This window comes from Alligator mississippiensis, chromosome 3 (genome assembly GCF_030867095.1).
Source record: "Alligator mississippiensis isolate rAllMis1 chromosome 3, rAllMis1, whole genome shotgun sequence".
Lineage (NCBI taxonomy): Eukaryota > Metazoa > Chordata > Crocodylia > Alligatoridae > Alligator > Alligator mississippiensis.
Genome location: NC_081826.1, coordinates 80,562,105 through 80,589,849, shown reverse-complemented (window position 1 = coordinate 80,589,849; position 27,745 = coordinate 80,562,105). Strand labels below are relative to the sequence as shown.

The 27,745-nt window shown below is 39.9% G+C and overlaps 1 protein-coding gene and 1 long non-coding RNA gene across 6 annotated transcripts in view; one reads left to right on the top strand and one right to left on the bottom strand.

Moving 5' to 3' along the window:
• The window catches only part of KLHL14 (kelch like family member 14), a 99,907-nt gene that overhangs the window by 66,894 nt on the left and 5,268 nt on the right, over positions 1 to 27,745 (bottom strand). For all 4 annotated transcript variants that reach the window (XM_019498625.2, XM_019498623.2, XM_019498624.2 and 1 more), the window contains one exon: positions 9,372 to 9,493. In XM_019498625.2, the coding sequence (XP_019354170.1) occupies positions 9,372 to 9,493 (122 nt within the window). The remainder of the gene's footprint in view (positions 1 to 9,371; positions 9,494 to 27,745) is intronic.
• On the top strand, positions 74 to 21,970 carry LOC132249325 (uncharacterized). 2 transcript variants are annotated; one of them, XR_009460737.1, is made up of 5 exons: positions 74 to 182; positions 10,289 to 10,502; positions 20,217 to 20,390; positions 20,789 to 20,862; positions 20,959 to 21,970. It is a non-coding gene; the product is annotated as an uncharacterized LOC132249325 (long non-coding RNA). The 2 variants fall into 2 exon arrangements; XR_009460738.1 differs by lacking the exon at positions 20,217 to 20,390.

Genomic DNA, 27,745 nt, shown 5'->3' with positions numbered 1-27,745 from the left:
GTAAAAGGCTAACCAAGGAAATCACCATTTCAAAACCAATCAGAAAGGGTGGAAGGCTGAAAAACTCTAGTTAATATGTCTTTACAGAACACTTTGTCCTTCCTTCTTATGAAAGAACATCACCATGCATGGCAGAAGTTGTTGCAACTATCTACAAGCCGGCTTGGAAAACAGAAAGAAAGGTAAGGCAGCTTGATCCAATAGAATAGAGGATGGCATAAGACAGGGAATCTGTGTTCTCCAGTACTGACTAGCTTTGTGACCTTAGGTGATTAATTTAATCTTCCTCGATCTTCTTCTCTTTAAAATGTAGATATAATGTTTGTACTGCTTTAATATGGACAGAAGATGGCTATATAAGTATGAAGTGTCATTATGGTATGAAACCTGGAGAATTATACTAAAAGAAATTTGCTTAAATGTTGGTACTTTCTGAATAAGCCAGAAAGGAAGACATAAAATGGAGCTGAACTGTGAAGAAACATGGCCAAGGATGGTTTGGATGCTCAAAATACAGTTGTGGGGGGGGGGGGGGGGGTGCTCAGACCACAACACCTGAAAAAAGTGGAATAAAATCAAATTGGCAAAAGACAGAAACAGAACTAACTTTGTATGCATACACAGCATGAATAAGTCACTGGTGGTGGGTTATGGTTAGTGAGTTATAGATTCAGAGGAAGACAAATGTATTAAACTCCCTTGATAATGTGTAACTGGATGCTGGCTGCTGGTATGAGAGAGGGTAGGTCAAAGCAGGAAATCCAAAGGCCTCTGATCCATCAGCTTTCTGCATATAATGGTGAAAACCTAGACATTCTAAACAAGTCTGCAAAGTGGTGGGACAGAAAAGAGAATGGAAATAAATTGAAGATATTCTTAATAAGAATGAAGTTATCAGAAAAAAGGGATTGCTCTTCCTGAACAAAAAAGAAATACAACTTGCCGATCCAACAATTTTCTGAATACTACATTTTTCATAGTCACCCTTATCACTACTTTTGTTGGACAAAAAATATTGTTTTTTAAATTGTTTTAAAATCCAAACTGGTACATTTAGGCCTTTATTACACATTAATTTTAAGTGGTTCCTGAAGCCCTTAACTCCTGGATTGTCTAGACATTAACACCTGAAACTAGTTTTAAGAACACTTTAGGTGGCTTAAAGTTATGCCACTACCCAGCAGTTTTATCTCTGCTCTGTGTTACCCTGCTTGTGTTCCATTAATGTGTGGCCATTTACCACAGATTAGCCACCCAAATTGCAGTTCTCCAACATTTCAAGATGCAGTGTCCCTTCCTCCACCCTCCTGTTCCGCGTGGACAAACTTTTCAACCCCTGAACTCTACTGACCAGAGGGCAGTTCTGGCATCAAGCCAACTCCACATCCTACTCCCAGGGCCGGGATCTTCCCACTTCCATGGATGCAAGCCCATGCAAACAGTCTGCAGAGCACATTCCAGCTAGCCAGATGGCAGGGCACAGATGAGTCCAGAAACAGAGTCTAGGAGGGGTGGGGGGAGAACAAGCTAAATCCCAATTTATTCACAGACCTCCTTTATTTCCGCTTTATTTCTTTTAAAATTCTTTTTCTGCACTTCTTTTTATTTATCCTGCAGTGCAGGCATGGTTGGTGGGCTCAGACTGGTGAGGCAGTGGAGTGTCCCACGGGAGTGGGTAGGGGGGTTGCAGTAGGCCAGCAGTAGGGGGATGCGGTTTGCAGCTCGCCGGGAGTGGGGGGTTTGCAGCCTCCCCACTACTGACTGGAGTGCCCGGTCGGCTGACAACCTGCTCCACCCCACTCCTGGTCAGCTGCAAACCCCCTCCCACTCCTGGCCAGTTGCAAACCATGCCGCCCCTCCCCCAGCTCCTGTGAGACGCTGCACTGCCCCACCAGTCTGAGTTTAACAGCTGCACCTGCTTCAGTGGCTGATTTCCTTAATTTTACCACCTTTCCCCCACCCCTATTTCCTTTCCACTTTCTATGTCATTACCCACCCCCATCCCATTAACTCTCTGCTTTCCCCTCTTCCTTCTCCCCCACAACTCATCTCTAACCCCTGCCCCCCCCCCCCCCCCCGAGCAGGGATAGAAGCCTGACCTCGCTCACCAGCCCTGTAATGGTAACTCACAGCTGTACCTACTAGTCAGGCCCCTTCTCACCAGTCTTCTAGTGGCAAGTCACAGCTGTGAAGATGGGGGACAGTCAAAGACATTTTTAGATTAAGGGTGTAACTGCTCTAAACTCCAGCTGTCACTAACACCAATCAGCATTTGAGCAGCTCAAAGTGCACCATGTAACCAGACCCTTACTAAGCCTAAATATTTCTTGCCAATAGATGTATTTGCCACTACTTTTGGTACTCATGAAATACTCTGATTTTACACACATGATATGGTTATCTTGAGAAGCTGATGAAAGTCACAGCTAGCATGTTACTGAAGAAAGGAGTACAGATTTGAAAGAAAGATCTGCTGCAGTTTAGTGCAAAATGGAATATGCTATCTAAGCCTTTAGAAGGATTTTCTAATATTTTATCCATTCATGTTTTAATGGGGAAAAAAAACTGCTCTGAAACAGGATTCACTGTACAGCCAGAAATGTATAAGAAGATACAATCTCTCTCCTCCTCGTCACTTCTAATCTTACAGATGAATACATTGCTATAAATACCAAAAAATAAAACTAAAAACAATGACTGCATCATTTTTATTAATCTCCTGTATTCCATGTTCAGGTAGCAGGAAATATAATTCCAGTTGGACCAGTCTCTTGTGATCTTTTTTTCTTTCATCTAAGATTTTTTTTAAAATGCTCAGAAATATTATGATAGAAAAGCATGTATTTTTGCCCTGGTTTACACCTTTCATCCTTACCATTACAACAAGACAAAAGCATTAAAGTAAAATTAATCATGTCAAAAGATTTTAGCAAAAACAAGTGAGACCATGCATAAAGCATCGCTTTGTCTAGTGTGAAGTCACGCTCTGATTAAAAACATATAATGAAAGTGAAAGTAATACATCATTGCCTTAGCAGTAGGGTTTTTGGAAGTGCTATGCAATTCTGAACACAAAAAAATCTTTATAATTCTTTGTTTTGAAAATTACATTATTATAGTATAATTCTGACAAATGAAACAATGCTTTTTAAAAAAAAATCAATCTAGCTTAACTGTTACAGGTAAAAAGAAAACGTAAGTTTTATGATTAAACAAGGGTAATTCTAGTAGGATTATAGTTCATAATTAAAATATAATTAGCAGAAGCTGGTCTTGACTCACCATCATGTTGTGACCCTGAGAAAATACTCTTCGATAGCTAGTTGGTAGTTTATTCTGTTTAAAGGACTATTACAAGGGTATTAGTGATGAAATACCCATCATCAGGGCAGCAGCTCCGCTGCTAACCGCAGTCACCAAACACTTGCCATTGGTTTAAGATGAACTAGTGCCAATGACAGTAGTAGCTTGTTGCTGCTATATGACACTTGCAGCACCTTATTATTTCACAGTATACTATGGTATGTATATTGAAGAAAGAGACTCAGTTACGACTAATTCACTGTATTAAATTTGTTCATTATATATGGCTATGTAGCTTGCAAAATTTGCTTGGGCTCAAATGTGCAACAACAAATACCTCAGGTTATACAGCAATGTGCATCCACATACCTCAAATTAGAATTGAGCCCACAACAGGTAAAATTAGGTGCTAGCCTATTCTTTTAAAATGCTATATTGCCACCCCCCCCCCCCCCCAGCTTCTTTCTTTTCTATTTTATTCCCAGCCTAAGAAACAATTATACTGTGAGAAATACCAGGAAAAGGAAAAGGGGAAATAAACAATAATACTAGACTCTGAAAAACTAAGATCCCCATGAGCCATAACATTCCTACCCACAGCTGATGGCATTAAAAAATTGGAAATGGGTGCATACTTCTCCTCTTTTCCAGGTTTATGACCAAGGCAAGCTGGTTTTTTGATACCTTTAGAATTAGTAACATTAGTACTGGTGATTTTGTTGCTTTGGGTAGCCAGGCACAGGGAAGAGGTTGGTATCCCCTGCTAGTAGTTCTATTCATACAGTGTGGGCAAAGTGCTAAAGCTATCATATTCAACAGCTGTGGTGCTCAACCTCTAACTTTCTTACAGGTCTTATGAAGTCTGTAGTTTCTCATGGATAATCTTCTTGCTCTGCTTGCACATCATACAAAGCAGTTCATGAAACAATGTGCAAGTGGACTGATACAAAAGACACTCTCCCCTATAAGAGGAAAGTAAAGAACCAACCTGAATACAAATCCCCTTTTAGACAGGTTAATAGGCCTAGTTCAAGAATACTGGAGCTTCTTATTGAGTAATTTAAGTTAGACTCATAGCTGCAAGGTCTAGGATTTATTTTGCAGACTTCTCTCCATACCTTCATGTGCTCTGCACTCCTGTGATACAGAAGCTCTAAGACTTGGGAAAGGGAAGGGAAGAAAACAGAATATGTAATCAAAAGATCAGGGGGAATTTTGTGAAAGACCAGGGTAACTCTTCAGAGGTCAATGATACTTCTTTAGATTTATCATATAATTGAGCACAGAATTTGGCCTCTGGTGAGTGGATGTGGAGGAAGTAAGTTAGTAGAGGTTTTTCGTTAAGCGAGAACGTACATTACATCCCAACCAGTGACAAGGTAAAGAGAGGAGATAGTATCATCTCCATGGGGCTAAAACTCTTTCCATTACAGAACTCTGCCACTTCATGTTCCAACCAAAGAGTTCACTATAGAATAAGCAGTTAAGGTCTAACTTGCAGTGGTGATGTTCATGTGATCTAGGAATGCCCTATGGCTGCTGTATAGATACCATTGTCTGGGCTGGCCCTCTGCATAAGAAAGAAACCAATGAGAACCCTTCTTCCACCCCTAGGTTAGGGACAGAAATTACACATAAACCAGTATAAGTAATTGGAAACTGATTTAATTCTGTAACAGAAATTCAGTGTGCATAAACTGCTTTCAAAATGGCCAAAATCAGTTTAAGATAAACTTGGATGGATGTGGTATCAGACTTAACTGATTTAGGTTAAATGTTTACTGAACTTCTGTCCCAGATCCCCTCCACATTCAAGTTAACTCACAGTCCTCCAGCATCCCAGGATGCTTTGCATCTCCCCCACAATCCCCCCCGCCCAGGGTGGGTGGGCTAGCCTTGGTCCAAGCTGTTTGCTCCACTTGGGCAGGGCAGGCATGCTCTAGCATCCCCCGGCTGCTGGTTTGGGCCACTGCAACATATCACTGCATTTCTGGAATCCAAGGTGAATGTCTGTTCACTTGCTTATTAGTTCAATCTGCACAGCTTAAATTAACCTGCAAAGACTGAATTGGTTCAGTTTCTGGCTTTTTGACTGTCTATACTTAGCCAGTGGCTAGGAATTAGCATTAAAAAAGGAAGAGAAGAAACAGCTTGTTTGCTTTCATAAATTACCAACTTGCAGGGAAGCAGGAGAGAGAGAAAAATTCCTCCTCTATGAACCAACACGGCAGAGTGTAGCTATAAAATTTAAAATAGACATTCTGTCATAAATAAATAGAAATGACACTATGTCCTGGAGTTTTCCTGCTACAAAAACAGGGTGGTACTGTTTTGCAATAATTAAATGCTGTTATATGCTAATGCAATGCCATGACTGCACTACAAAGTTAGCATGTTGTGATCTTATTATTTTGTGGCTTCACCAAATCTACTCCTCTCCTGCCTTTGAAGACCCTCTTTTTTAGGATCAATCTATGTTTTATGGAAAGTATGGGAAAAAGATTCTCCTTGCACTTTCCTATTTAACTTGGTTCCTGTGTTGCTGTGGTTCTCAAGCTTTTTTGTACCAGGACCCATTTGTAAACATCGATGGCCAGTCCTGACCCAGTGTCCCTCTCTCCTGACCCACTTCCCCCTGCCCCCAGCCCCACAGTGTATGAGGGGCAGGGAGCGGCGGGTGTGGGGCAGGGGGGGCCCAAGCAGCTCCTCACAGGCTGGAACTCTGTCAGCCTGCAAGGAAAAGCCATGGTCTCCCACATTTTTCTCCTTTAAAGGAGAATCTGTTTTTAAAGTTTGTTGATCCAATTCTAAAATTTGTTCATGACCCTTTCATATATTCTTGTGACCCACTTTTGGGTCACAACCCAGAGGTTGCAAAATGCTGCTTTATAGTGAGCTAGAAAATGATGAGGAGAGAGAACAGAATTTTTAAACAGTTTAAAGGCTATTTCAACTCTTTTAATGGGGATTTTAAATTACTGTTAACAGCTATGATTTGGAAGGTATTTTGCAATACATTCTACAAAGCTGTCCCTTTTACATTTAACCTTTTCCACTATGCAAATATTGATATTTTTCTCTGTGTTCCTAATGCAATAGTTTGAGTCAATATGGCTCCTTTTTGTGTAAGAGTAAACTCCTCTGTTTGTGTAAGAGCCCTCTGTTTGTGTAAGAGCACTAGTAATCATGTCTCAGCAGGGATATGCATTAGGGGTGTGTGAAATGGGCCATTTTTGATTCAGATTCATCCTGAATTGGGGACAGTGATTCGATTCATTGATTCGGATCACTGCCTCTGATTCAATTCAGCTGAATCCGAATCTGAAGATTCGATGCTGATTCGGAAAATCAGCAATTTGGCCACAGACATAGCGTTAAATGTTTTTTCTACATACCTCAAGGTACCATGTGCGGCTTGTGAATGCTGCAATGATGGGGTGGATGGAGCATCCCACAGGAGCGTGGGGGGTCCCCCGTGTGCTCAGCGGCAAACCCGGAAGTGGACTGCAAGTACTTCTGGTCCACCTCCAGGTCTTCCAGCGAGCACAAGGGGGGGGCGGGGGGCTGCTTCCCCCTGGCTTGGTGACTGGCCATGGGGGGACTCTAGGTGCCCCGCCCAGACCCAAGAGGCACCAATCGCTGAGCCAGAAGATGTGGGGGGGGGGGCCCCATGCAGTCCCTGTGGACCCAGAAGCGGACTGGAAGTGCTTCTGGCCCCCTTCCAGGTCTGCTGCCGAGCGAGCTGTGGAGCTCCCAGCGCTCCTGTGGAACGCTTCATCTGCCCCAGCATCACAGCATTCACAAGCTGCCTGCTACCTTGAGGCATGTAGAAAAAACATTTAAAGCTGTGTCTATGTCTGAATCTCCGAATCTTTCTGAATCTCTCTAAATCGATTCAAAGGGTTCTGATTCGATTCAGAGAGATTAAAGGGTCCCCTGATTTGATTCGGATTCAAGGATTCAGCCACCGAATCAGGCTGAATCGCCGCTGAATCAAATCAGAGACTGAAGCTTCGCACAGCCCTAATATGCATATATATGACAGCCACCATCTTAGCCAACACTGGGATTGATCCAGGGACCTCTAGAAACTGAAAGCCTAAGGTTCAAGAACTTGAGCCAAACACTATACTTGGGACAATAACAGAGACATCCTTTGCAGATCAGACAGAGTACATAAAACACAATAACCCGTGTGAAAAGAATGGTTTTAGTTCATTGTTTGCAAAAGGGCAAGAGGGAATGAACATGCATTATTTTGAGTTACACAAAAATATTCACTAAAAAGTTTTTCAGAATGCACTTGGGAAAAAAAAAGACCCTCGGAAAACACATCCCCAGTGTGACTCAAATTCAAAATCAAAATCAGCTATTTCAACTAAATGAGGTATACATTCTGCTTAACAAACTGAGAATATCTACAACACTCCTAACCAGACCTTTCATACAGTGTTAGTATGGGTTCAGCTGTCCCCTAAATTATGGGACAATACCATTTCAAAATTCAGGAGTCAAATACATTTCATTGCTGTTAAAAGGAATATATATTCAGGTATAAATACTTTCAAGACATTGTCTGAATCCCTCAGATAGTCAACTGGAAATAAAGTAATATCTTTAATTCAGCTGAGGGCTAAGAATTTGTGTCAGGAACCCCCTACTTTACAGAGAACTGTCATCCACTTATGCTTCACTATGAGGTACTGTGTTATATAAACCAACATCCAAAAAAGACATTGCTGCTTTCTTTGAAAACACCGTTCTTTTTTGGACTATTATTATCTTATAGATTTTTCTTAAAAGTAACCTGCCATAAGAAAGGCAGATATCATCATACATTTTGATGGTTGGAATGTTAGTAGTGACATGTCTACTAGAATAGTGAGGTTACTGTAAACTTTTCTGATCTATAAGGCATATCTTCTTCTTAATATTCCCATTCTTACACAACATCATCTAATACTAATCCAGTGTATTGGTACCTAGGGAGTCTTCATGTTGCAGTTCTTGGATATTACTAGTTAAGATTTTCACAGCCAGCTTGCAGATACACTATTTCAAGCACTGCATCATACTGGTCTGTCTTTACTTCTGCTTTGTTCTATGAAAATAATATTATCCTGGCTGAATTTTTTTAAAGGGCTTTGGATAAGAGGAAAAAAAATGATAGAACACTGTAAGTAGGAAACAAGCATGTCTGTTAGAAAACCCAAGTTTCTCCTGTTGCCCAGTTTTAGAAGTATGGCTTTGATTTATGGATCAAAATTGTTCATTTATTATTTTATCTATACTGCCTTGGGCAATTTTGACAGTTAAAATTTAGTTTTATTGACCAATGCAGTCAGTTTAGCCACAAGGGGACTAGTGTACACACAGCCTGCTGCACTCAAGAAACTATGATTTGATTCCATGACCAAGTTAGATTGGGAATCGTAACCAATATAACAATAAGTTCCAAATCTCAATGCTCAAGGCAAAATGCTTGCTGTAAAACACAATCAGTCTTTAAGAAAGGGGGCTGGAAGGGAAGGATCCTGGACAAAAGCCTCTAAGCATTGTTTACTATAGGTGATATATACCTCTAATACCTTTGTCAGAAATAGATACAAAAGAGTGTGGAGAAGACCACCTTTAACAGCTGTGTACAAAAGATATAGGTCAAACAGGAAAATAAAAGTATAAAATAGAGTGCAAAGTATGCTTTAAAAGCCAGGGCTAGCCAAAATCTGAGACACTGTCTCCAAGTTCAGTTTTTTTCTTAAATCAGATTATATTTATATGTAATACTGTATATAATTATATAAAATATGTATGTATGTTTGTTCTAGTATGAAAGCTTAGCAAGTTTACTTGGAAAACTTGCTGGAATGATTTTAAGCCAGATTTAATTTAAGCCTATTCCATTACAAAATTTGCATCTTCTGCAATCTCAATTTATTGCTCCATTGTGAAGCCCCTTGTGATACATAAACAAATCTCTGAAGGGAAACAAATCAATAAAGTGTCTAATTTGATTAACCATGTTTTTAAATTCATCAAGACAACTGTACAAAAAATAAACCACTTACTTGTCAGTATTTTCCACGTCTTCTTTTCATCATCATAATACTGAACCAAATTGCTGGGTAGCCGGTCAGGTCCGGGAGGCAATCCTCCAACCAATAACAGCATTTTCTTATTGGAGCGAATTCTTCACCCAAAACAAGAAAAAAGATGAACAACCACATTACCGTAGAGTATTTTTAGTGGCAACAAAATCATAACCATCAAAAAAGAATGTTCACTGCTTGCAGTTTTCTATTGCATTTTTTGGTATTTCTTTCCCCAATCATGTCTCAACACATTTTTGAACCAAGCAGAAAAATGATCAGAAAAGCTGCATATTCCTCTACTCATAGAATAATAAGCTTCCTTTATGCAATTTGTTAGAGGTTCATTCTAAAATGACCTTTTTCTTATATTATCCCTTTAAATCATCACTCTTTACAGCTGAATACACATGAAATGCTCTGGAGTTGTACTAAGGTTAAGCATTAAAGTTGCATGTCAAAAATCGTATTAGTCAAAATCATTATTATAAGCCATTCTACACTCAAAGAACCTTGAAAAAATTAAGGTTATGCAGCGAGTTTGTGAGCCAACTCTTTAATCACACTCGGAACTTCAGATATAGAGTTTAGTACAATTAGTAGCACCAGGCGAATGGTTATGGGTTAAACGCCGCTTACAAGTACTTTTTTGTTTGTTTAATTTAGTCCAGACTCCTGCTTTCCCATTCCCCCACAGCCCCCCTTCTCTTTGCTCTCCCCCTGTGCACCACTGGCTATAGCAACACCAATTGGTAAAAATGAGACTGTGATGTTGTTGTGAGCCTCCCCAGAGTGGAGCCCTGCCAATGCTTGCCACTGATCCAGCGGCATGAACCTGCTCAACTGTGCAAAGTCACTCTAATTCCCTCCCTCTGTTTTTCTACCTTCTCCCCCAGGGGGCAACCACTGAAAGGAGTGACTACCCACCCATCAAGAGCTGGCAATTCGCTGCTATTAACCGTGACCGTGATTCCCAATCTGCCTGGCAGTTCTTAAGAACAGGACTGCAATGTCTCATATGCAGTAAAAGCGGTTATATGCACCCTGGCCTCCAACACTATACCTGATGAATGTACATTTCTTTGCAACTTTAATGGATTTAGCACAATTGTAAGTGAAGTGAGGAGGGGAGGTCCAGACCCCCAGATGAGTCCTGATGCTTTAATAGTCACTTTACATATAATTGAACCTCTATCAGTTACACTAAGCCTGAGAGTGATAAAATGGCAATAAAGAATCATGATAAAAGAATTCATTTGAAATGTCATGGTGACGTTGCATTTAAAAATACGCACTTAATATCTATAGGGAGACTGCATGTTTGAGGTACTACATTCTTGCCAGATACCACAATTTTGCTGATCAGAATAGCATTATTAGAGCTAATCTATATATTGTTAAAGGACATTTTGGGTTAAGAAAGCTAAAGAAAACCATTAATCAAGTTTCATCATCACTGAATTTTCAACAGCAGGGTAAAATTGCTTCATCGAAACTCTTATTATTAGTAATACACTCCAGTAGAGGGAGCTTTATCACTCAGGTCCACAGACTGTTTCTTTTAAATATAGCTTATCTTATTATCTAGAAAGTGTGTCTGGCTGACAGACTAATTTACATTTATATTAGTATTGCACCCCCTTTTAAAGAGTTGTGCAAAATAAACTCAAGTCAAGTTTTGATTTCTTGTAGTATTGATTGCCTTTAGATATGTGCCATCTCAATTAACGTAATCAGAGAAACAGCAAACAATGGGAGATTCCAGCCATATTAAGCGTAGAAATCAAACCCTTTGGAATAGTATTGTTAGATGATGTAACACAGGATACAACTACAGATCAAGATATCTGGGAAACAAGACGTCTGTCAGAAAGATGGAGAGGGAATGCTGTAACAAATGACCTTACTTATTTTTAAATGAATTTAGGGCTTATGTAAGGGACTGAATTGACAGCACAGGAAATGGAAGCCCTCACTTTATGTACAGAATTTACACATCATGGGCAGTGACAGTGTAATATTTTCCCACGCTGTCCTATCAATGTACTTCACCCCTCATTTGAAGGGAGCACCTGCAATCAGTCAGTCCTTCTGACAATTCAGCCTTTGGCCCATAGACTGAAACTACTACTTATGGTCAAATAATGGCTTTTACTTTCTTGCTACACCATATCTGCTTGTGAGATCAGAGACAGGCTCATGATCCTTGCCAGCATGGACTGGATTCAAACTATGACCTAGCTGTGAAAGCTTTCATATACATTATATATTCCTTGAGATGTTCAGTCTCTTCAAGTAAAGCCTTTTAATGAGAGGACAGCAGACTGAAACTATGCAACTTGGGTATATGATAAACTATTTTTGTATGAGTTAGGGATGACTGCATGTGTAACAAGTGGCAAGGCAAAGGGGAGACCTAAGTTAGTTATGCATGGTCATCCTTAGCATAGAAAATAAATTGTTTATTACAATATTTTTGTGTTGTATGTCACATCACAGTCAATTCTACTTGTAAAATGTTGAATGTCTTTGTAAGGTTTAGTTGATAAAAGCTTATTTCAATTTTCAACTTTCATCTCTGATATTCCCTTCTAACCTTACAAGCACTGTGAGAAACCAGTGAACAAACATGGCTCAGTATTTAAGGTACAGAAGGAAATGTAAGGCTTAACTCGGAATTTCTAGACATTAGCTGCATGCAATCTATCCTTAATAGTATTAAAATACAACCCAATTTGTAAACATGCAGTATTTTGAGAAGGGAGTGAGACAGCTTTAAAAGAAAACTAAAAGCTATTTTAGTCAGTGGGGTAATTATAAGTAAGAGGTTTTGGGGGTTTTGTTCTGTTTTTATAAAAGTTTAATGTGAACTCAGCAGCCATAATCCTTTCTAGGGAAAGCATTTGCAGTTCGTAGCTAATTAACTATACATGTTTTTGTCTAAAATATGTCATGTGTATTTGATTTGCATTCAGAACCATTCTACACCACTGTATATTTTTCTGTTTAAAATATGATTTATTTCCTGGTCTTTAGATTTTTTCCCTTTACTATACTGTTGCATGTTTGGTGACCTTATATTACCATGTGAAATACTTGACTTTTATATTCCGTATTTCGTAGCACAGTATATGACAGTGCTAAGACCATGAATCACATTCATATTAATATGGTTTATTTAATCTCATGTTCAGTTAATACTATGAAGCTCCAAACTGTACAGAATGCATACTTGAGTAGTAAAAGCTTATTGGAAAAGCAGTCAGAGCTCAGGTACTCTGCATTTTTTTTGCTGTAATGCTTTTTAAGACTGGTCTCTAAGAAACCTAGTCTTCCTTGATGTACATAGGTAATTCCTGTCGTTATTAATAGTCTGCATGTACGCAACTTTTATCTGTAGATACCTAAAACACTTACTAAACTTTAAGTCTCAGAGCACCATGCAGAATGTGGGTTTTACTTTGTTTATTTACAGGTATATAGACTGAGGTAAAGTTATTCAAGGTCAAAATGTTCAGACTTCAGTGTCTCACATCAGGGACATGAACCTACATATTTAAGCACAGTGGTACTCAAACTTCTGCCTGAGGGCCCCATCAATGGCACAAGGCCAGATCCTGTGGGCAGGGTCAGTTCATGGGCTAAACCCAGCATGGGGCTGGTGTGTGGGATCAGATTAATGCTGACCCAGCCTCACATACCAGATGCAGCTGTGGAGCAGACTGGCATGATTTGGCACACAAGTCCCTGTCATCTGGCCTGCAGAGCTTCCCAAGGGCCTGGAAATTTGGCAGTGGGATAGTGGTGGCACATCTTCCAGAGCCACTTCCAGAGCTGCAGCAATTAACACTGCCATTGCTATCTTGGTGCCAAATTTCTGGACCTGTAAGGAGCTCTGTGGGTTGGATGACCAGGGCCTTACACTGGACTACACTGGACTCAGCCCCTGGGTCAGAAGTTGAGCAGCACTGCTGAATACCATCAAATCCTACTAACTTCATAGGAAATTGTGAGCCTTCAGCATCTTTGAGAATCAGGCCAGGAATTTAGGAATCTAAGCCAACTTTAAGAATTCAGGTTGTTGATTTCAGTGTAAGTGATTTGCTCATCATGCACTGAGTTAGTAGAAGACACGAACAGAGTCCAGCAATCTGGACACACAGAAATTCTGCCACCATGGCATCTTAATGTTAAAGTTGTTCTTGCTGATTTACATTTTCTGATTAACATATCCATCAGCCTGGCACTACCTGGCTTTCCTCATCCCTATAGTTAGTGGTGAAAGTTCAGAATTCTCTCTACTGAAGAAGAAAGAAAAGCTCAACCTATTCCAGGTTTACATCCAGCTGAAAGTTTCCATATAACAAAATGCCATAATCCAAACTGAAATTGAAAGAACAAACTGGAGAACCAAGAATATGTCAGTCTAAAAACTCTACAAGTTCTGAGTACAGTGTTAAAAGTATGACAGCATACTGCATTTTATGCATCATCAGTCTTGGTGGTTGTATTAAATCAAAAAACATAAATTAGTAGCTAAAAGGTCTAGCCTCAATTCAGCAAAACATTTAAGCCTCTGACTTACTCTATGTACATACTTAAATTCTACCAAGGTCACAGAAATGCTTGAAGTAGGACCTCTGCAGGCCATTATAGCATATGCATTCAAAAAGATAATCTCTAACAACTGGTGGAATGAAAAACTAATTTTAAACATAAATGGTGAGAGTAATTTAAGAACTACCTTTAATCCAAGGAAAGTTACTATATAGATTTTTTCAAAGCTAACATCCTTATGTTGACACTCATTTCACAGATAACTATGACTAAGAACAAATTTAACAAACAGAACAAAACAGAATACAGAGTTTCATTTTCAGGTTAAGTATAGGTTTTGAAGACCCAATTAAAGTTTCAGTTTGGACACAACTATTGAGTTTTTATTAGATTAAATTCTTTGATTAATTTAGGGGTGTACTTGGTAGCCATGTTGGTCTGAGACAAAACATCTGTAGTTAGCACTACAGATGAAAGGGACTTGGGGGTCATGACTGACCACAAGATGAACATGAGCCTCCAATGTGAGGCTGCAGCTAGTAAAGCGAGCAAAATGCTGGCTTGCATCCATAGATGCTTCTCAAGCAAATCCTGGGACATCATTCTCCCGTTGTACTTGGCCTTGGTGAGGCCGCAGCTGGAGTACTGCATCCAGTTTTGGGCTCCACAATTCAAAAAGGATGTGGAGAAGCTTGAGAGAGTGCAGAGGAGAGACACGTGCATGATCAGAGGTCAGGAAAACAGGCCTTATGATGAGAGGCTGAGAGCCATGGGACTCTTCAGCCTGGAAAAAGAAGGGTCAGGGGTAATCTGGTGGCCACCTATAAGTTCATCAGGGGTGCTCACCAGGATCTGGGGGAACGTCTGTTCACCAGAGCATCCCAAGGGATGACAAGATTGAATGGTCACAAACTCCACTGCAACCGATCCAGGCTGGACATAAGAAAGAACTTCTTTACTGTCCGAGCCCCCAAGTTTTGGAATAGACTGCCGCCGGAGGCGGTTCAAGCACCCACTTTGAACGCCTTCAAGACACATTTGGATGCTTATCTTGCTGGGATCCTATGATCCCTACTGACTTCCTGCCCCTGGGGCAGGGGGCTGGACTCAATGATCCTCCTGGGTCCCTTGCAGCCCAGATGTCTATGAAATCTATGAAAATGACATACAAAAAACTAGAACTCTTGGTTCCAAAATTATACCTCTTATTAGACAAACTGGACCCAGAGGGACAGCCTTCCATCTTCAGCTCCTTCTGTGCAAAAATGGAGTTTAATTCCTACCTATGGGGACTTTTTACCATCTTGTACCATCTACATTTTCCCCAGAGCCTGACAAAGGGACTTTGATCCTGCAAGCTTGCAGAAAAGGACAATTTTATTGCCATTTTCCAGTTGGTCTAAAAAAAAGTATCATTTTGGAACCAAGAGTTCTAGTTTTTTGTATGTCTTGATTAATTTAGCCACTTGCCACAAGTGTAGCAACGCCAGCTGTTGCTATGGCAATGACTGCTTTTGCACCCTTCCCAAGGATGTCACCTGGATGTATTGCCCTGGTCACCACTGGCCAGTTATGCTACTGCCACTTGTGGATATGTATACATCTAAACTCTTTTATCTGACTACCCAACTGATCAAGGAAGGATCTAGGCTTTTGGATTACTTAAAGAAGGATCTAAGAACAAGCCCTTCTGTCCAAACTCAGAGAAATCAAGAGTATTTTTTCTCCTTGGGAGTCCAAGTTCTGTTCTAAACACCAATACCTGAATTTTAGCCAAGTCCTTGCACATGTCCTGCATGTGTGCAAGGATAAATGCAGGCTCCCTTCACAACAGTGGCCTAGACATAATTTTGTTAGATTTTTAATACATTCCTTTCCCTAAAAGGACACATCTATGAGCAAAGGAATAAAGTTTCTACTTTTATTATTGTGCTTGGGAATCAGTCTGCTTGGCACAGATATTCTTTCAAACTTCATTCTCTCTATATTCCTGCTTAACGGAGGTCTCTGAGAAAGGTATATAGTATATTACAGTTTATAGCAACATCTGCTTAAGCCCACATTGGTGCACTCCTGGTCATTTCCTCAACAAAAGATGGAATGATTGGAGGAATGACCTGGAGATTACTGGAGGAGTTGGGGAACTGAAACAGGAAGTGGTTTGTAAGGCTGGGTAGATGTTGGAGGAAATTAAAAATAGCAAATTGTGGGAGTGATTTATGGGAATTGATGTCAGTTTGCAATCTCCTTGAGCTATTAAGATATTTTAATTTTTGTCCAGTGTACTAAACGACAGATAGGCACTTAATAAATCAGAGAAAAGATAGTCATTGCTCATTGCTAGTGCATTTCCTTTCCTTGTCTTATAATTTATTTTAGATGCAGAAGTCTGGTGTGAGGTTGACTGAATCAATGAAAAATCTGATTGAAAATTTCTTGATTGAAGTGCCACTTTCCTATTGATGGGGTTGCCTGCTGAGATAGGATGCTTTTTGTTCGAGTTCCCTTTTATACTCATTTCCCATATTAGTTGCCAGGTGAATATCTACTCAGTCTATTAAGAGTAATGATTCCTGATGTGACCTGCAGCTCTGAGTACCTGACCTTTTTTTTTACTAATACAATCACAGTCCGGTTTCATGTTGTTATTAACACATGATGATCTCTAAGTCAGTCCTGATAAGTTAAGATAGCAGATTTCTCTGTTCTTAATTTGAGGACATTTAATATGAATATCTTCTTCTCCGGGGATTAGATTCCCTATGTTGTTGGATGTTTTAAGCATGGGCTGCTATTCTGGAAGTCTGGCATCCATTATCACAATTTCTTTGGGAGGAACATGCAGTAATGTCCTTTTCATCATTGTCTCCCTGCATTACCAGCTTATTCTTCATGTTGACAGGAGATTGGTACCAGTTCCTCAGAAAGATTCTCTGTAGCTCTCTCAGATGGAATCTTGCCAAGGTTGCTATATCAGTACATGAAACCATTGTTCCTTGCAGCTTGAGACAGGCTCTAATAGATGCTTTCTTTGTCTGTGTGACATCGTGGATAGCCAGCCAAGCTTATCTTCTTGAATCTTTCCTCTATCAAAGGCATCTCTCATCTTGTGTCAATGACTATGTTGAAACCAACTTCTTTTTATGGAAGTTTATTATGAATCCATGCTCTTGTAGTGCTGATACTGCAGAGTTCATTGCTTCCTGTATTTGCTCTAAAGAATATATCCACACAAGTAGGTAATCCAAGTACAGGTATATGTAAATTCACTGGGACCTGAGCTCTGCACTATGTCTGTTAACAGGTCTGTGAATACTTAAGGCTTTCATATGATCTCAGTGGAAGGAACTTTTACTGACATTTATGCTAGGGACTTTCTGTATCACAGTCTCATTAGGACAGCTGTGCAAATAATTGATTTTGCAGTTTGCTGGCAACTTTGTAAAGTCTCAAATACTCATTTAGATTTTGAGTCTTTTAAGACTCTTAAAAAAAATTAAAGGAGACAACATAATTTTTCAACTTTTCAGAAATGTTCCTGTTTTCTTAACACAATTTGGTACAACTAAAATGAGTTGCAAAATATTTCAGTGTTACCAAATATGTGGTTTTCTTTTATTTTTTTGTGGAGGGGCAGGTCTATGGAAAGTGTTCTGTTGATATGGCCATTTGCTTGATTAAAGTGTAGAAATCTGTGGCTTACAGGGTGTACTCTATTTCTCCTTTCTCCCCAGCTGTGACTCCTTTTCACTAGGATGCTGGACTAAAGAAATGAGAATTTGTTGGTCTTCTCCAAGGCCTCTATTGACTAAACTTGTTTCTGCTGCATCCTGAAATCATTCTAAAGTTTCTTCCTGTGTCCCAATTTAATGGAGTGGAGCGTGGGTGGTCAGGGTGGGTCACCTCTATTGCAAGGTCATAAGCCAGGAATTCAGAGCCAGAGGTCACAAGCCAAAATTATGTACCAGAATCAGGGTTAGGGTCGGAGTTTCAAGCCTGCCCAGGGCACAGCAGGGAAGCTGGCTTCCTAGACAATTAGCTACTTCCTGCTCTAAGCTTATAAAAGACAGTGCAGGCAGAGCCCACTTCCTGAGGGATGACTCAGCCTGATTCCCTGATACTTCCAGATGGGGTCTGGGACTAGATCTACCTGTAACGAACAGAGGCCTAGGGGAGGCACAGCCAGTCCTAAATCCCAGATGGAATAAATCAGGGAATCAAACTGAGTTATTTCTCAGAAAGAGGGCCCAACCCACACTGGCCTATATAAGCTCAGACCGGATAGGTGCAGGCTGTGAACCTCCGGCTTGTGAACCATGCTCTTATCCTCCTGTTTCTGATCATTCCTGTTCTTGTCTTGGACCTCCCACCCTGAACCAGATGCTTGCCCTGACCACAATCTCACCTCAACCTTGGCTTGATCTTGGCTTCCACTCATCTAAACCCATTACCTAGCACAATCCACTCAGATGGAGTGCCTTGCCCTGGCAAACGTCACGCTGCTCCAGCTGGGCCCATATTTGTTAGGCCCACAGGTTCTCTAAAAAGTTGTCCTTTGCCAATATTGGGCATCTTTTATTCCTTTGGTTTCCTGAAGGCAAAAATAAATTTGTTTGATTGTTTACTTATTTTTTTAAAGCTCCTTCAGCTTCTATTTTCCCATATTCTCCATGAACAGTCTACTTCCTTCAAACTCGGCAGCCGATAAGCTTTTTTTCAGAGTTGGTTATCTGCCTTCCAAAGACATAACAAGAGATGTCTACTAACAACTATTCTAAGTACCATGGTTCTTACGGACAATTTCAGAGAATCAGCATATATTTTAGCTATGGAAAACAATGCCAAGAAATATTTTTGATGATTGATTCCAACTTTCTCTCCTTTAAAATTTCAATGTATTGTAGTTTGTTACACTGTTACACCAATCAAGAGCTGGTTGAGCAGAGGCAATTATGAGAAGTGATGTTAACAGAATGTGGGAGCCCAAGCCTAAATCTCTTTCAAGAGAGTTCCTATTAACATCCTCTATGGTATGTACAAATATTCAGGGAGGTTAGAGGAGGGCTAGATTGATTTAAAAATGGTCACCTGATCTAAAGTACATTGGGATGGGTGGGGGGCTAGCAAGGAGGCTTGGGAGCATTGGGGGCAAGCAGGGTCTCCACAGGGGAGATCAGGGGGGCCAGCAGGGTCTGTGAAGTGTGTTGGAGGAATCAGGGGTCAAGAAGGGTCTGTGGTGGAGTGGGGGAGTTCTCTGGACCAACCTCCCTCACAGCAAACCTATCCCCCCAATCCTGCCCACCCCTACCCCAACCCCAACTTACTTCCATTGGCTCCCAGCACCAGGAGCAGCTTGTGGGATGGGGAGTTTGCCAGGCTCAGTGGGGAGGGGCACTGGCTGGTCTGCAGGGGAGAGGGGGGAGGGGCCATGGGGACTAAAAATAGCCTGCTGCTATATGCGGAATAGGAAAAGCACAGCCCTGGTGACTGGGAACTGTACAGAAGTTCAATTAGATTGGACTTGCCAAAGCCTGCTCTAACTTAGACTACCACCAACATACAGTTAACTTAGATCAGGTCAGCCATTTTTAGACTGATCTAACTTTCCTGAACTTCTGTATAGTTCTCACTTAGATTGAACTAACTAGAGATCTAAGTGTAAAGTCCATACCTGGACAAACTAAGTTAGATCAGATGACAGTTACCTTGCTGGGGTCACCTAACCCCAGTTGTCTTTCTGCCTAGAGCGGGAGGGCTGGACCCGATGATCTGCAAGTTCCCTTCCAGCCCCTAACAATCTATGAATCTGTGGCCATTTTTAATGCAATCCAACCTCCTGGTAACCTCCCCAAATATCTATACGTATGCTACCTTTGTTTTTTTGGAATGACGTCTCACTCTCCAAGAATAATCAAGATCTTTACTGGGATGAAACTGTATTTATCTTGGGAACAGAAAAGAGTCCTGCCTTTTCTAATGTGTATTGTATCTGTCAAACAGTGAGATTATTTTTATCAAAATGTGTTTTTTTATAGAACGCAGACCCTTTTCCTTGAAAAAAATACACTTGCTGATTTCATTTTCTCTTTTCATGTTTTTCTCCCAAACATCCATGTTGCTTATATCTCCCTTGAATATGAAGTCAAATAATTCCACTGAGATACCTGTTTCATTTACTAGTCTGTAATTACAGATACAGATCTTACAGTTGTCATTCCACCCCTGAGATACTTCTCTGAGAGCTCAAAGCTGGATAATACCCTTAAGATTCACAGGAAGAAGATATCATCTGCATAAGACTCTTTCATTCAGAATCCTTTACCTATGGTCTCCAAGGGACTGGGATGCTTGATCGTGAAAGGGAAGAAGAAAGTAAATCGGACAACACCAAGAGGATATGAGTCTGAGGAACCTATGCATCATCCTTCCTCTGACTCCATGGTACTAATATATGAAAGACATGCTTTGTGGGTCTAAAAATTCCATGAAATTACTTCTCTTATGAATATTCCTCTTAAGGAAAATTGTGACCAGGCAAGTCCCTGGTACAGCAGTCCTATTAAAATAGTGCTAAAGAGGAACAGACCACTATAGATGTAGGACCTTTTTGGGCATGGCTCAGGTCTTCTGAGGATCTACAAGGTTCACACTCATAAGACATGGCCTGGTCCATGTGATAAAGGAGAGAACAGCCAACATCTCTCAATTGGAATATTTAGAGAATATTTCTGTGGTGAGATTCCTTCCCTAATTACCACTTCCAGGGTGTTTTACTCTCAATGTGACTGTATTTCCTTCATCACCTTCTTTTCTCCTAATTTATTTTATTTTCCTTCCAGAATAATAGAGTCAAAGAATGTGAAGATGAAACTCTCCTTTTAGAAGAGGGATTAATCAGAGATTCAGAAAGAAGGTTTGTAAAACTAGAATATCTATATGCTATGTTTGTCTATATTTTCCTGTACAAGAGGGATCATCAAAAACATTTCTGATGTATTATTTCTTGCAGGCATCATATCTGCGTTTAGAAACTGGATTTCATCACTGTAGTTCTGAAGTATTTCATTACCTCAGGAGACGTGTGTCTTACAGGGAACTCATTGTTTAAATATTTGTCTCTCTGAAGCCTCTCTGTTCCTTCCCACAGTGGTCTGAACTTCAATTCTTCTTCTTGGACAGGGGTCAGAAACCTGTGTCCTGCTGGACTGCAGCAGTGTAGGGTACAGCTTAGCACCTAGGGCAAAGTGGCAGCAGTGACTTCTAGTTTGAAATTGCAAATGTGTGGCTGCTGGCAGCAGCTGTTTTTTTAACACCCTGCCCCTGAATCGGAAGTCAGCACCCCAGGGCTGTTGCCCCTATCATCCGCCCCAACTATACCATTGCTGAGCTGGATCCAACCCACAAAGAGACAGAATTTGGCCCGTGAAGGTCCAACCCATCTTGGGGCAACACAAGAGATTGGGCAGAGCTGTGCCAAACTGTGAGCCCTCCTCCCCCCTACCTCACAAATAATCCTGCTGTTCTTTCAGGCCTGTGCTTACCCTCACAGCAGAGGGATCAGGGATTTGCAGTGAGATTAAGCGTGGGCAATTTGGGTACCACGTACAATGTACAAATATTAATTCAGGCACATTAAGGCCTATGGGCTTGGCTTGGAACCACAGTGAAGACAGATGCCAAAGTAAAGATTAATAAGTACTGAAGATTTTAAAGACATGATTTTCAGCTGGGTCTCCATTTTTTGGCTGTAGTAACTATACCCATATTTTCTCACTTTCAAGGAATTGTGGGTATACATTTTAGTCTGAAATTTAACTACTTATTTTATGATCACAAAAGGGCTGTTGGATGCCTGATGACTAGCATATATAGCTGCAATTTAATGCAACCCCCTCCACTCACACAGGCTGCAAAAATTAAGATCTGGTTGAGGTCCACTGAAATCTTTAAGACAGAGAGATGTCTGGAATGTAATTATCTTGTGGCAAATTTGTAGATAAATAAATACAATATGAAAATTATTTCAATGCTATAAAATGTAATGGCCTCCTTTACATTTTTAACTTGAATGGTGCAATATAAAATAAGAGCAAATGTATGTCTTCCCTAACCACAAAGGGTCCCTAAGGACTTCCCATTATTCACCCTTCACATCAACAGCTGCCATCTTTCTGATGATGAGAAATGGGTGGCTCTACTTTCAAAGCCTTATCGGTGTCATTCATGTTGAAGTGGAAGTGAATACTAAGCAACACAGAATACTCTGGGTGACATCCTATCACCACTGGAATGAAAGCTAAAATTCCACAGTCCAGAATTCAAACATCTGGCAGCTGAAGGGGCAAAATACAGGAACTGGACCCTGATGTGCTGCAGGACCTTGTTGAACACAATTACTAGATGACTGGGGAGGCCCAGCCATCCTCTTTTGATCTTGAATTTCATACTTTCTGTTTCCGTTTTGTCCTATTAGGATCAGTCAGTTTGGTCTTCCCTGACATATGAAATGGCTTTTGCAAAAGCTGAGCTACCTATCTGTGACAGAAGATGATGTTTCTACAGAAATAGGATTTCTTCTTTACCTTCTTCAGTCTTTTTACTCCCAATGTTCCTTCCTTTTCTCTGTTTGTCTGTTTTCCTCCTTGGTGTTCTATTGTTTCTCTGTTATCATTTCACTACTGCGTATTCCCATCCCCTTGCTCTTTCATCTATGCTTCTTTGCTTCCTGTTATTTATGGCCTCACTCCCTATCACTCTCTGTACCCCTCTTGCACGATATCTCATTCCCTTTCTTCTCTTATGGTGTCACCCTGTTTCTCATTTGGATTCCCATTTTCTCCTGATATAGTTATAGAGATTCCTACTTAGTACTATGCATCCAACTCAAGACAAGAGCTGACCACCATTAAATCCTATTGATTTCAATAGGAGTTGCAGGTGAGGTAGAAATTATCACCTTGCAGGGTTTGGCCATTAATAAACTGCCTCTCCCTCCTATACCTTCTTCTGCCATTTGCAATTGACAGTAATATGACATTAACTAGATATAGATAATTAACTGTGAGTAAGCAACCACCACAATATTTTGCAAAAGGATAATACAATTTCTGCAAAACATCAATAATATCCTTTATAGTTTTAATAATGTCTTCTCTACAGTTTTCTCTCAATCCTCCATTAGGATTTCTGCATGTAAATAATCCCACCAAAATCATTTTGAATAGCTCAGTCAACCCTGATAGTGATACTCTCTACTCGACAGTGCTCACACATGCAGCAGGCAAAGTGTACAGGTACTTTCTTCTTATTAATGAAATGCTGTACTGAGGTCATATAAAAATAAGAAATCATTGCGAGTGGGATGTTTATTATCTGAATGCAATTCTTTCTTCTGATAATCACAGACGATATGAAAAACAACAGGAAAACTGTGAACTGAGATAGGCACATATTGCAGGGATGTTGTGACAGCACAGACTTGTAAATTTCCCTTTAAATAGGTAGCAAAACATGCCTGCACACTTCCCATTATAATCAATGAGAGACTTTTTGCTCATTTCAGCAGTTGTGGATTGATTCTTGTGTGATCAGACCTCTTTGCATGTATAGCACTAGGCGCATCTACACGACACGCTAAATGTACAGTAGACTAATTCGACTGTGCATTAGTGTATCATGGCAAAAGCTGTGCTAATGTGCTAATGCACAGTCGAACTAGTCTACTGAGCATTAGTATCACAAAAAAAACTGTATGTTAGTGCTACTGCACAGTAGTGCCAGTTACTGTGCATTCAGTTAGTACCCGAATTTATTACAGGTACTAAATTGAATGCGCAGTAACCACGGTACATTACTGAACATGTAGATCCACCCACTGTGTATACTATCCTTTTCCATATAGTGGAAACACATTTATTAAAAAAAAGAAAAAGATCTGAGTCTGTTCTCACTCATGTGAGAGTAAAAGTCTGTTTCAGGAAGATACCGTGTGTGTTGCGTGGAGTGGGCGCAGGGGAGAAAGCAGAGAAGGAAGGAATTTGCCAGCACTAAGATCAGTGCCCAACTCCCTTTGACTTCAATGGATCCAGGATCCATGTTCTTGACTTTCTGCATGGGAGGAGTTCCACTGGGCAGGTGCCTAAGTACCTTCCTGAAAGTGGGAATTACATCAGGTGTGAGGCTACTGAAGTCAAAGAAGTTCCACACAGCAAAACTGGAAAAAGGGAGAACAGAATCACCGATGCTACTCACACACTTAAAGTTAAGCATGTGCTTATGTGCATTACTGTATTCGAATTTAAGTGCTGAGAATCTTACAGGATCAGGCGCCAAAGTCATAGCATCCAATGGTGTTTAAGGAAAATGCTACTCCTAAAATTTCTAAAAAAAATGTACAGGTTAGTTGTTGTTCTTAGCAAAAGAAACATATTGTGGATTTCACTGTAGTCTCTCAGCAGCATCCAGGGAGAATCTGTTTGGTTTAGAAGTGAAAATCTGTTTTCTTTTACTTAGAGAAACTCCTAAAAATCCAACATGAAAGTCACGCTGGATTCACTCTAGCTCTGGCATCATCTACCATACAGATTTTACTTTTGGAACTTAATAAATAAGTCCGTCTGTGCTGCAAAAGCCAGAATAAGTCCAGATCCCTTTTCCAACAGCTATATTATCTCCCCAGTCCTGACAAAAGGAAAAGAATCAGATTAGCCAGAAAATGGAGCATCTATAACTCAGAATTCATACAAAGAACAGGTCTATTGAGTAAGAAAGTGCCATTTTTACATAGTTACTTTTCAGAGCAGAACAATGATAGTTTAAGCTTCCTGATTTTACTCATTTGTTTAAGAAATGTGACAAGGTCAAATTCCAAAGTGCTTTTCAAGTAGTACATGAGAGAAGCATGCTGATTTAGATAGGTAAGAAAGTTATCAGATGAGTTCTAAACACGTGTGTTCTCCCTGATTTCTTCTATAGGTACTAAGAAAGTGTGTATGTCACTGTACTATTTATTTTGCAGTGAGAAAAATGAGGTTGTATACAGGGAACAAGTTATCTCCTCCTCAGAGACCCAGGCATCCTTTATGAATAGCCTCTTATAGAACTTGTTTTGAAGTTCCAAATTATTGATTTCGTTATTGCTCTAAGGAAACCAATAGTTAACTTTTAAAATCTTCCTACGTGTATTCAGTGTTATCCATCCATCTATCCATTTACTTTACTGTTCACTAACTTATTGATATTCTTTCTTAGTTCCATTATTCCAGACATACTTTTTCTTAAAAACAACATTTTCACTGAATGTTAACCTATCAGAGTTCACAGCTTTAGCACACCTGTATGCAAAAGATAGCAAAAAAAAGTCTGGCTAGTGGCTATGTGTATAGGTTTAGGTTTGTTTCTGTCATTTTTTCTTTTGTAAGAGCATTTGTAACCTAGTACAATTTGAATGAATGATGTAGGGACCTTGATATCAGTAAGACACAATAGCACCATAATTTTAGTACTATAATCCAGGCACAAGTAAAAAAAATACACAAAAATCATTCTCAATTCCAGTTTGTTATGGTAATTTCAATATTTTAACATTTCATGGTAGCTTTTATGTATTTTGTCAAGAAGAAAGTTTTAAACATTTTATATCTACTCCTGGTGGCGCCCCAAACAAAACAGCAGAAGCTGGTTACAACACTGTTACTAAACATACATTAAAGTTGAAAAGGTGACAGTGTGAACTTGATCTATCACAGTTAATAAGGACCGCTAAAATTATTATCGACATGGATATTGAACTATTACAAATTATGAACATATGATATTCATGGTCTCTCTTAGGCAATTAAGTAGTTGGCATTTAGGATCTAATTTGGGTCTAGGTGAAGTACAGTCCTTTTTGTGTACTTCCCTGCTTATAGGAAAAGACAGCTTCCAACAGCAGGAGTATCAGATTCTTACAGCATCCATGACACTTGTAAGCATTCAGTGGTCAGAACACCACTACATATCCTTCAAATGATATGGACCAGTGAAGCTGGAAGGTATCTTCACTGAACCAAGCAGCCTGGTATCTTAGCAATCCACCAAGACACGAGCCCCAGCATGCCCCAGGTGGTGTGCAGAATCTTGACTAAAATAGGTAGTGGATTTTGCAGTTTGAAAGTCAACTATCCTGACTGTTGAAATCTAAGCGTATTTACCAGATATAATCCTGGCAGGGCCTCAGAAATACTACAGGCAGCAGAATATCTGTATTAATTTTTATTTCAGTATTTAGCAGTGGGAATCACTTAGGGAGTAAGATGATGGGTAGTATATAAAGCCCAAAGATAGCTAGCTAGCTAGAGATAATAAAGGCACTTACAGTATTTCTAAAGTTAAATTATCTAGCTACATATTAAATATAGATTTTAAAAAATTCTTTGGCATTGGCACTAAAACATCATGTTATCTAAAATACGAAGTATTACGACATTCTTTTCTGATATTTCCTAATATTATTAATTAGCCCCATTTGATATTAATAATAGTTCAAATGCAGAATGAAATCTTCCAAACATGCTTTGATTTCTGTAATACTGTGTCACCACATTTGCTTTTCACCACATCATTCTTCGAACAAAATGAAATAAAAACATAATGTCAGAGGGAAAGAATGAAATACCCTTCTAATTTAGTACTCATTAAACTATATGTTGTGCTATCACCTCCTGACACCAACCTCATAATGTCAATCTTTGACATCAGGATTCATTACCTTATTAACATGAAAATAACAGATGTCATAGATATAAACATTATGAAGTCATAAGTTTTCATGCACAATATGGATAGTATTTGAATGTTAATAATATTAGAACAAACGTGAATAATGCAATTCTTTTTGTAAAGTCAATCAACCATATTTTGGTAGATGTGTTAGGTCTTTAAAATGCACTATATTGAAGATGCAACTCCTTTTTAAAGAGACAAAATCAGAAAAAAATATGTTCTATCATAAATAATTACAACAGGTTTTCAAGTCATGGACTTTTACATGCACTGTCAAATCTAACATTTACACTTTAGTATTACAGATTAGGTATGATGGCTTATGGAGTTGGGGTGATTCCACAATAGAAAGATGAGAAGCTGACAAGATACTGCCTCCCTACACAAACAGCCGTGGGAGCTCATAATAGGATTTAAAACTGATGCTAGTAAAGTAGAGCAGTTCACCTCTTACAAGCTTCTGCCCACATTTTATTTTAACGGACATATGCTAAATTATGACTGCCTCCTGTACCAGGTAATCCTGTTTGCTGGGTACACACCTCTAAAAACCATTTTGTACAAGGACAGCTGAGCACACATCAAACTACCCAGCTCTGGAGAACAGCAATCATATCTATTCAACTCTGTGCCTCCAAGCATCCACCACTGACTTGGGCAACCAGTAGGAAAACGCCCTCCTTCACCTTTTACTCTAGTCATTCTCCCAGCAAATGTGGCCCGCATTCCACAAATGAATGGAGAGGTGTTAAAAGACAGAAGAGCTTTGCTCTCAGTTACTAGACCAATGCTGTCTTCGGTAATAACTCAGCTGAGAGAAGGGGAGGGAACCAAAAAAGTTTGGAGGTGTTTATGTTTGGCAGGACTGGGAGGAGGGCAACAGTGCAACCCCTGATTTCCTCCTTTGTTTGATTCTTAAGTAAAGGAGATTACCCTGAAGAGACCGCCACTTTGTAACCAAAGGTCCTTTCCCAGAGATAACATAGGTCCTGATTTTACAAAGAGGGACAGCAAGCTAGGGCTCTAGAAAC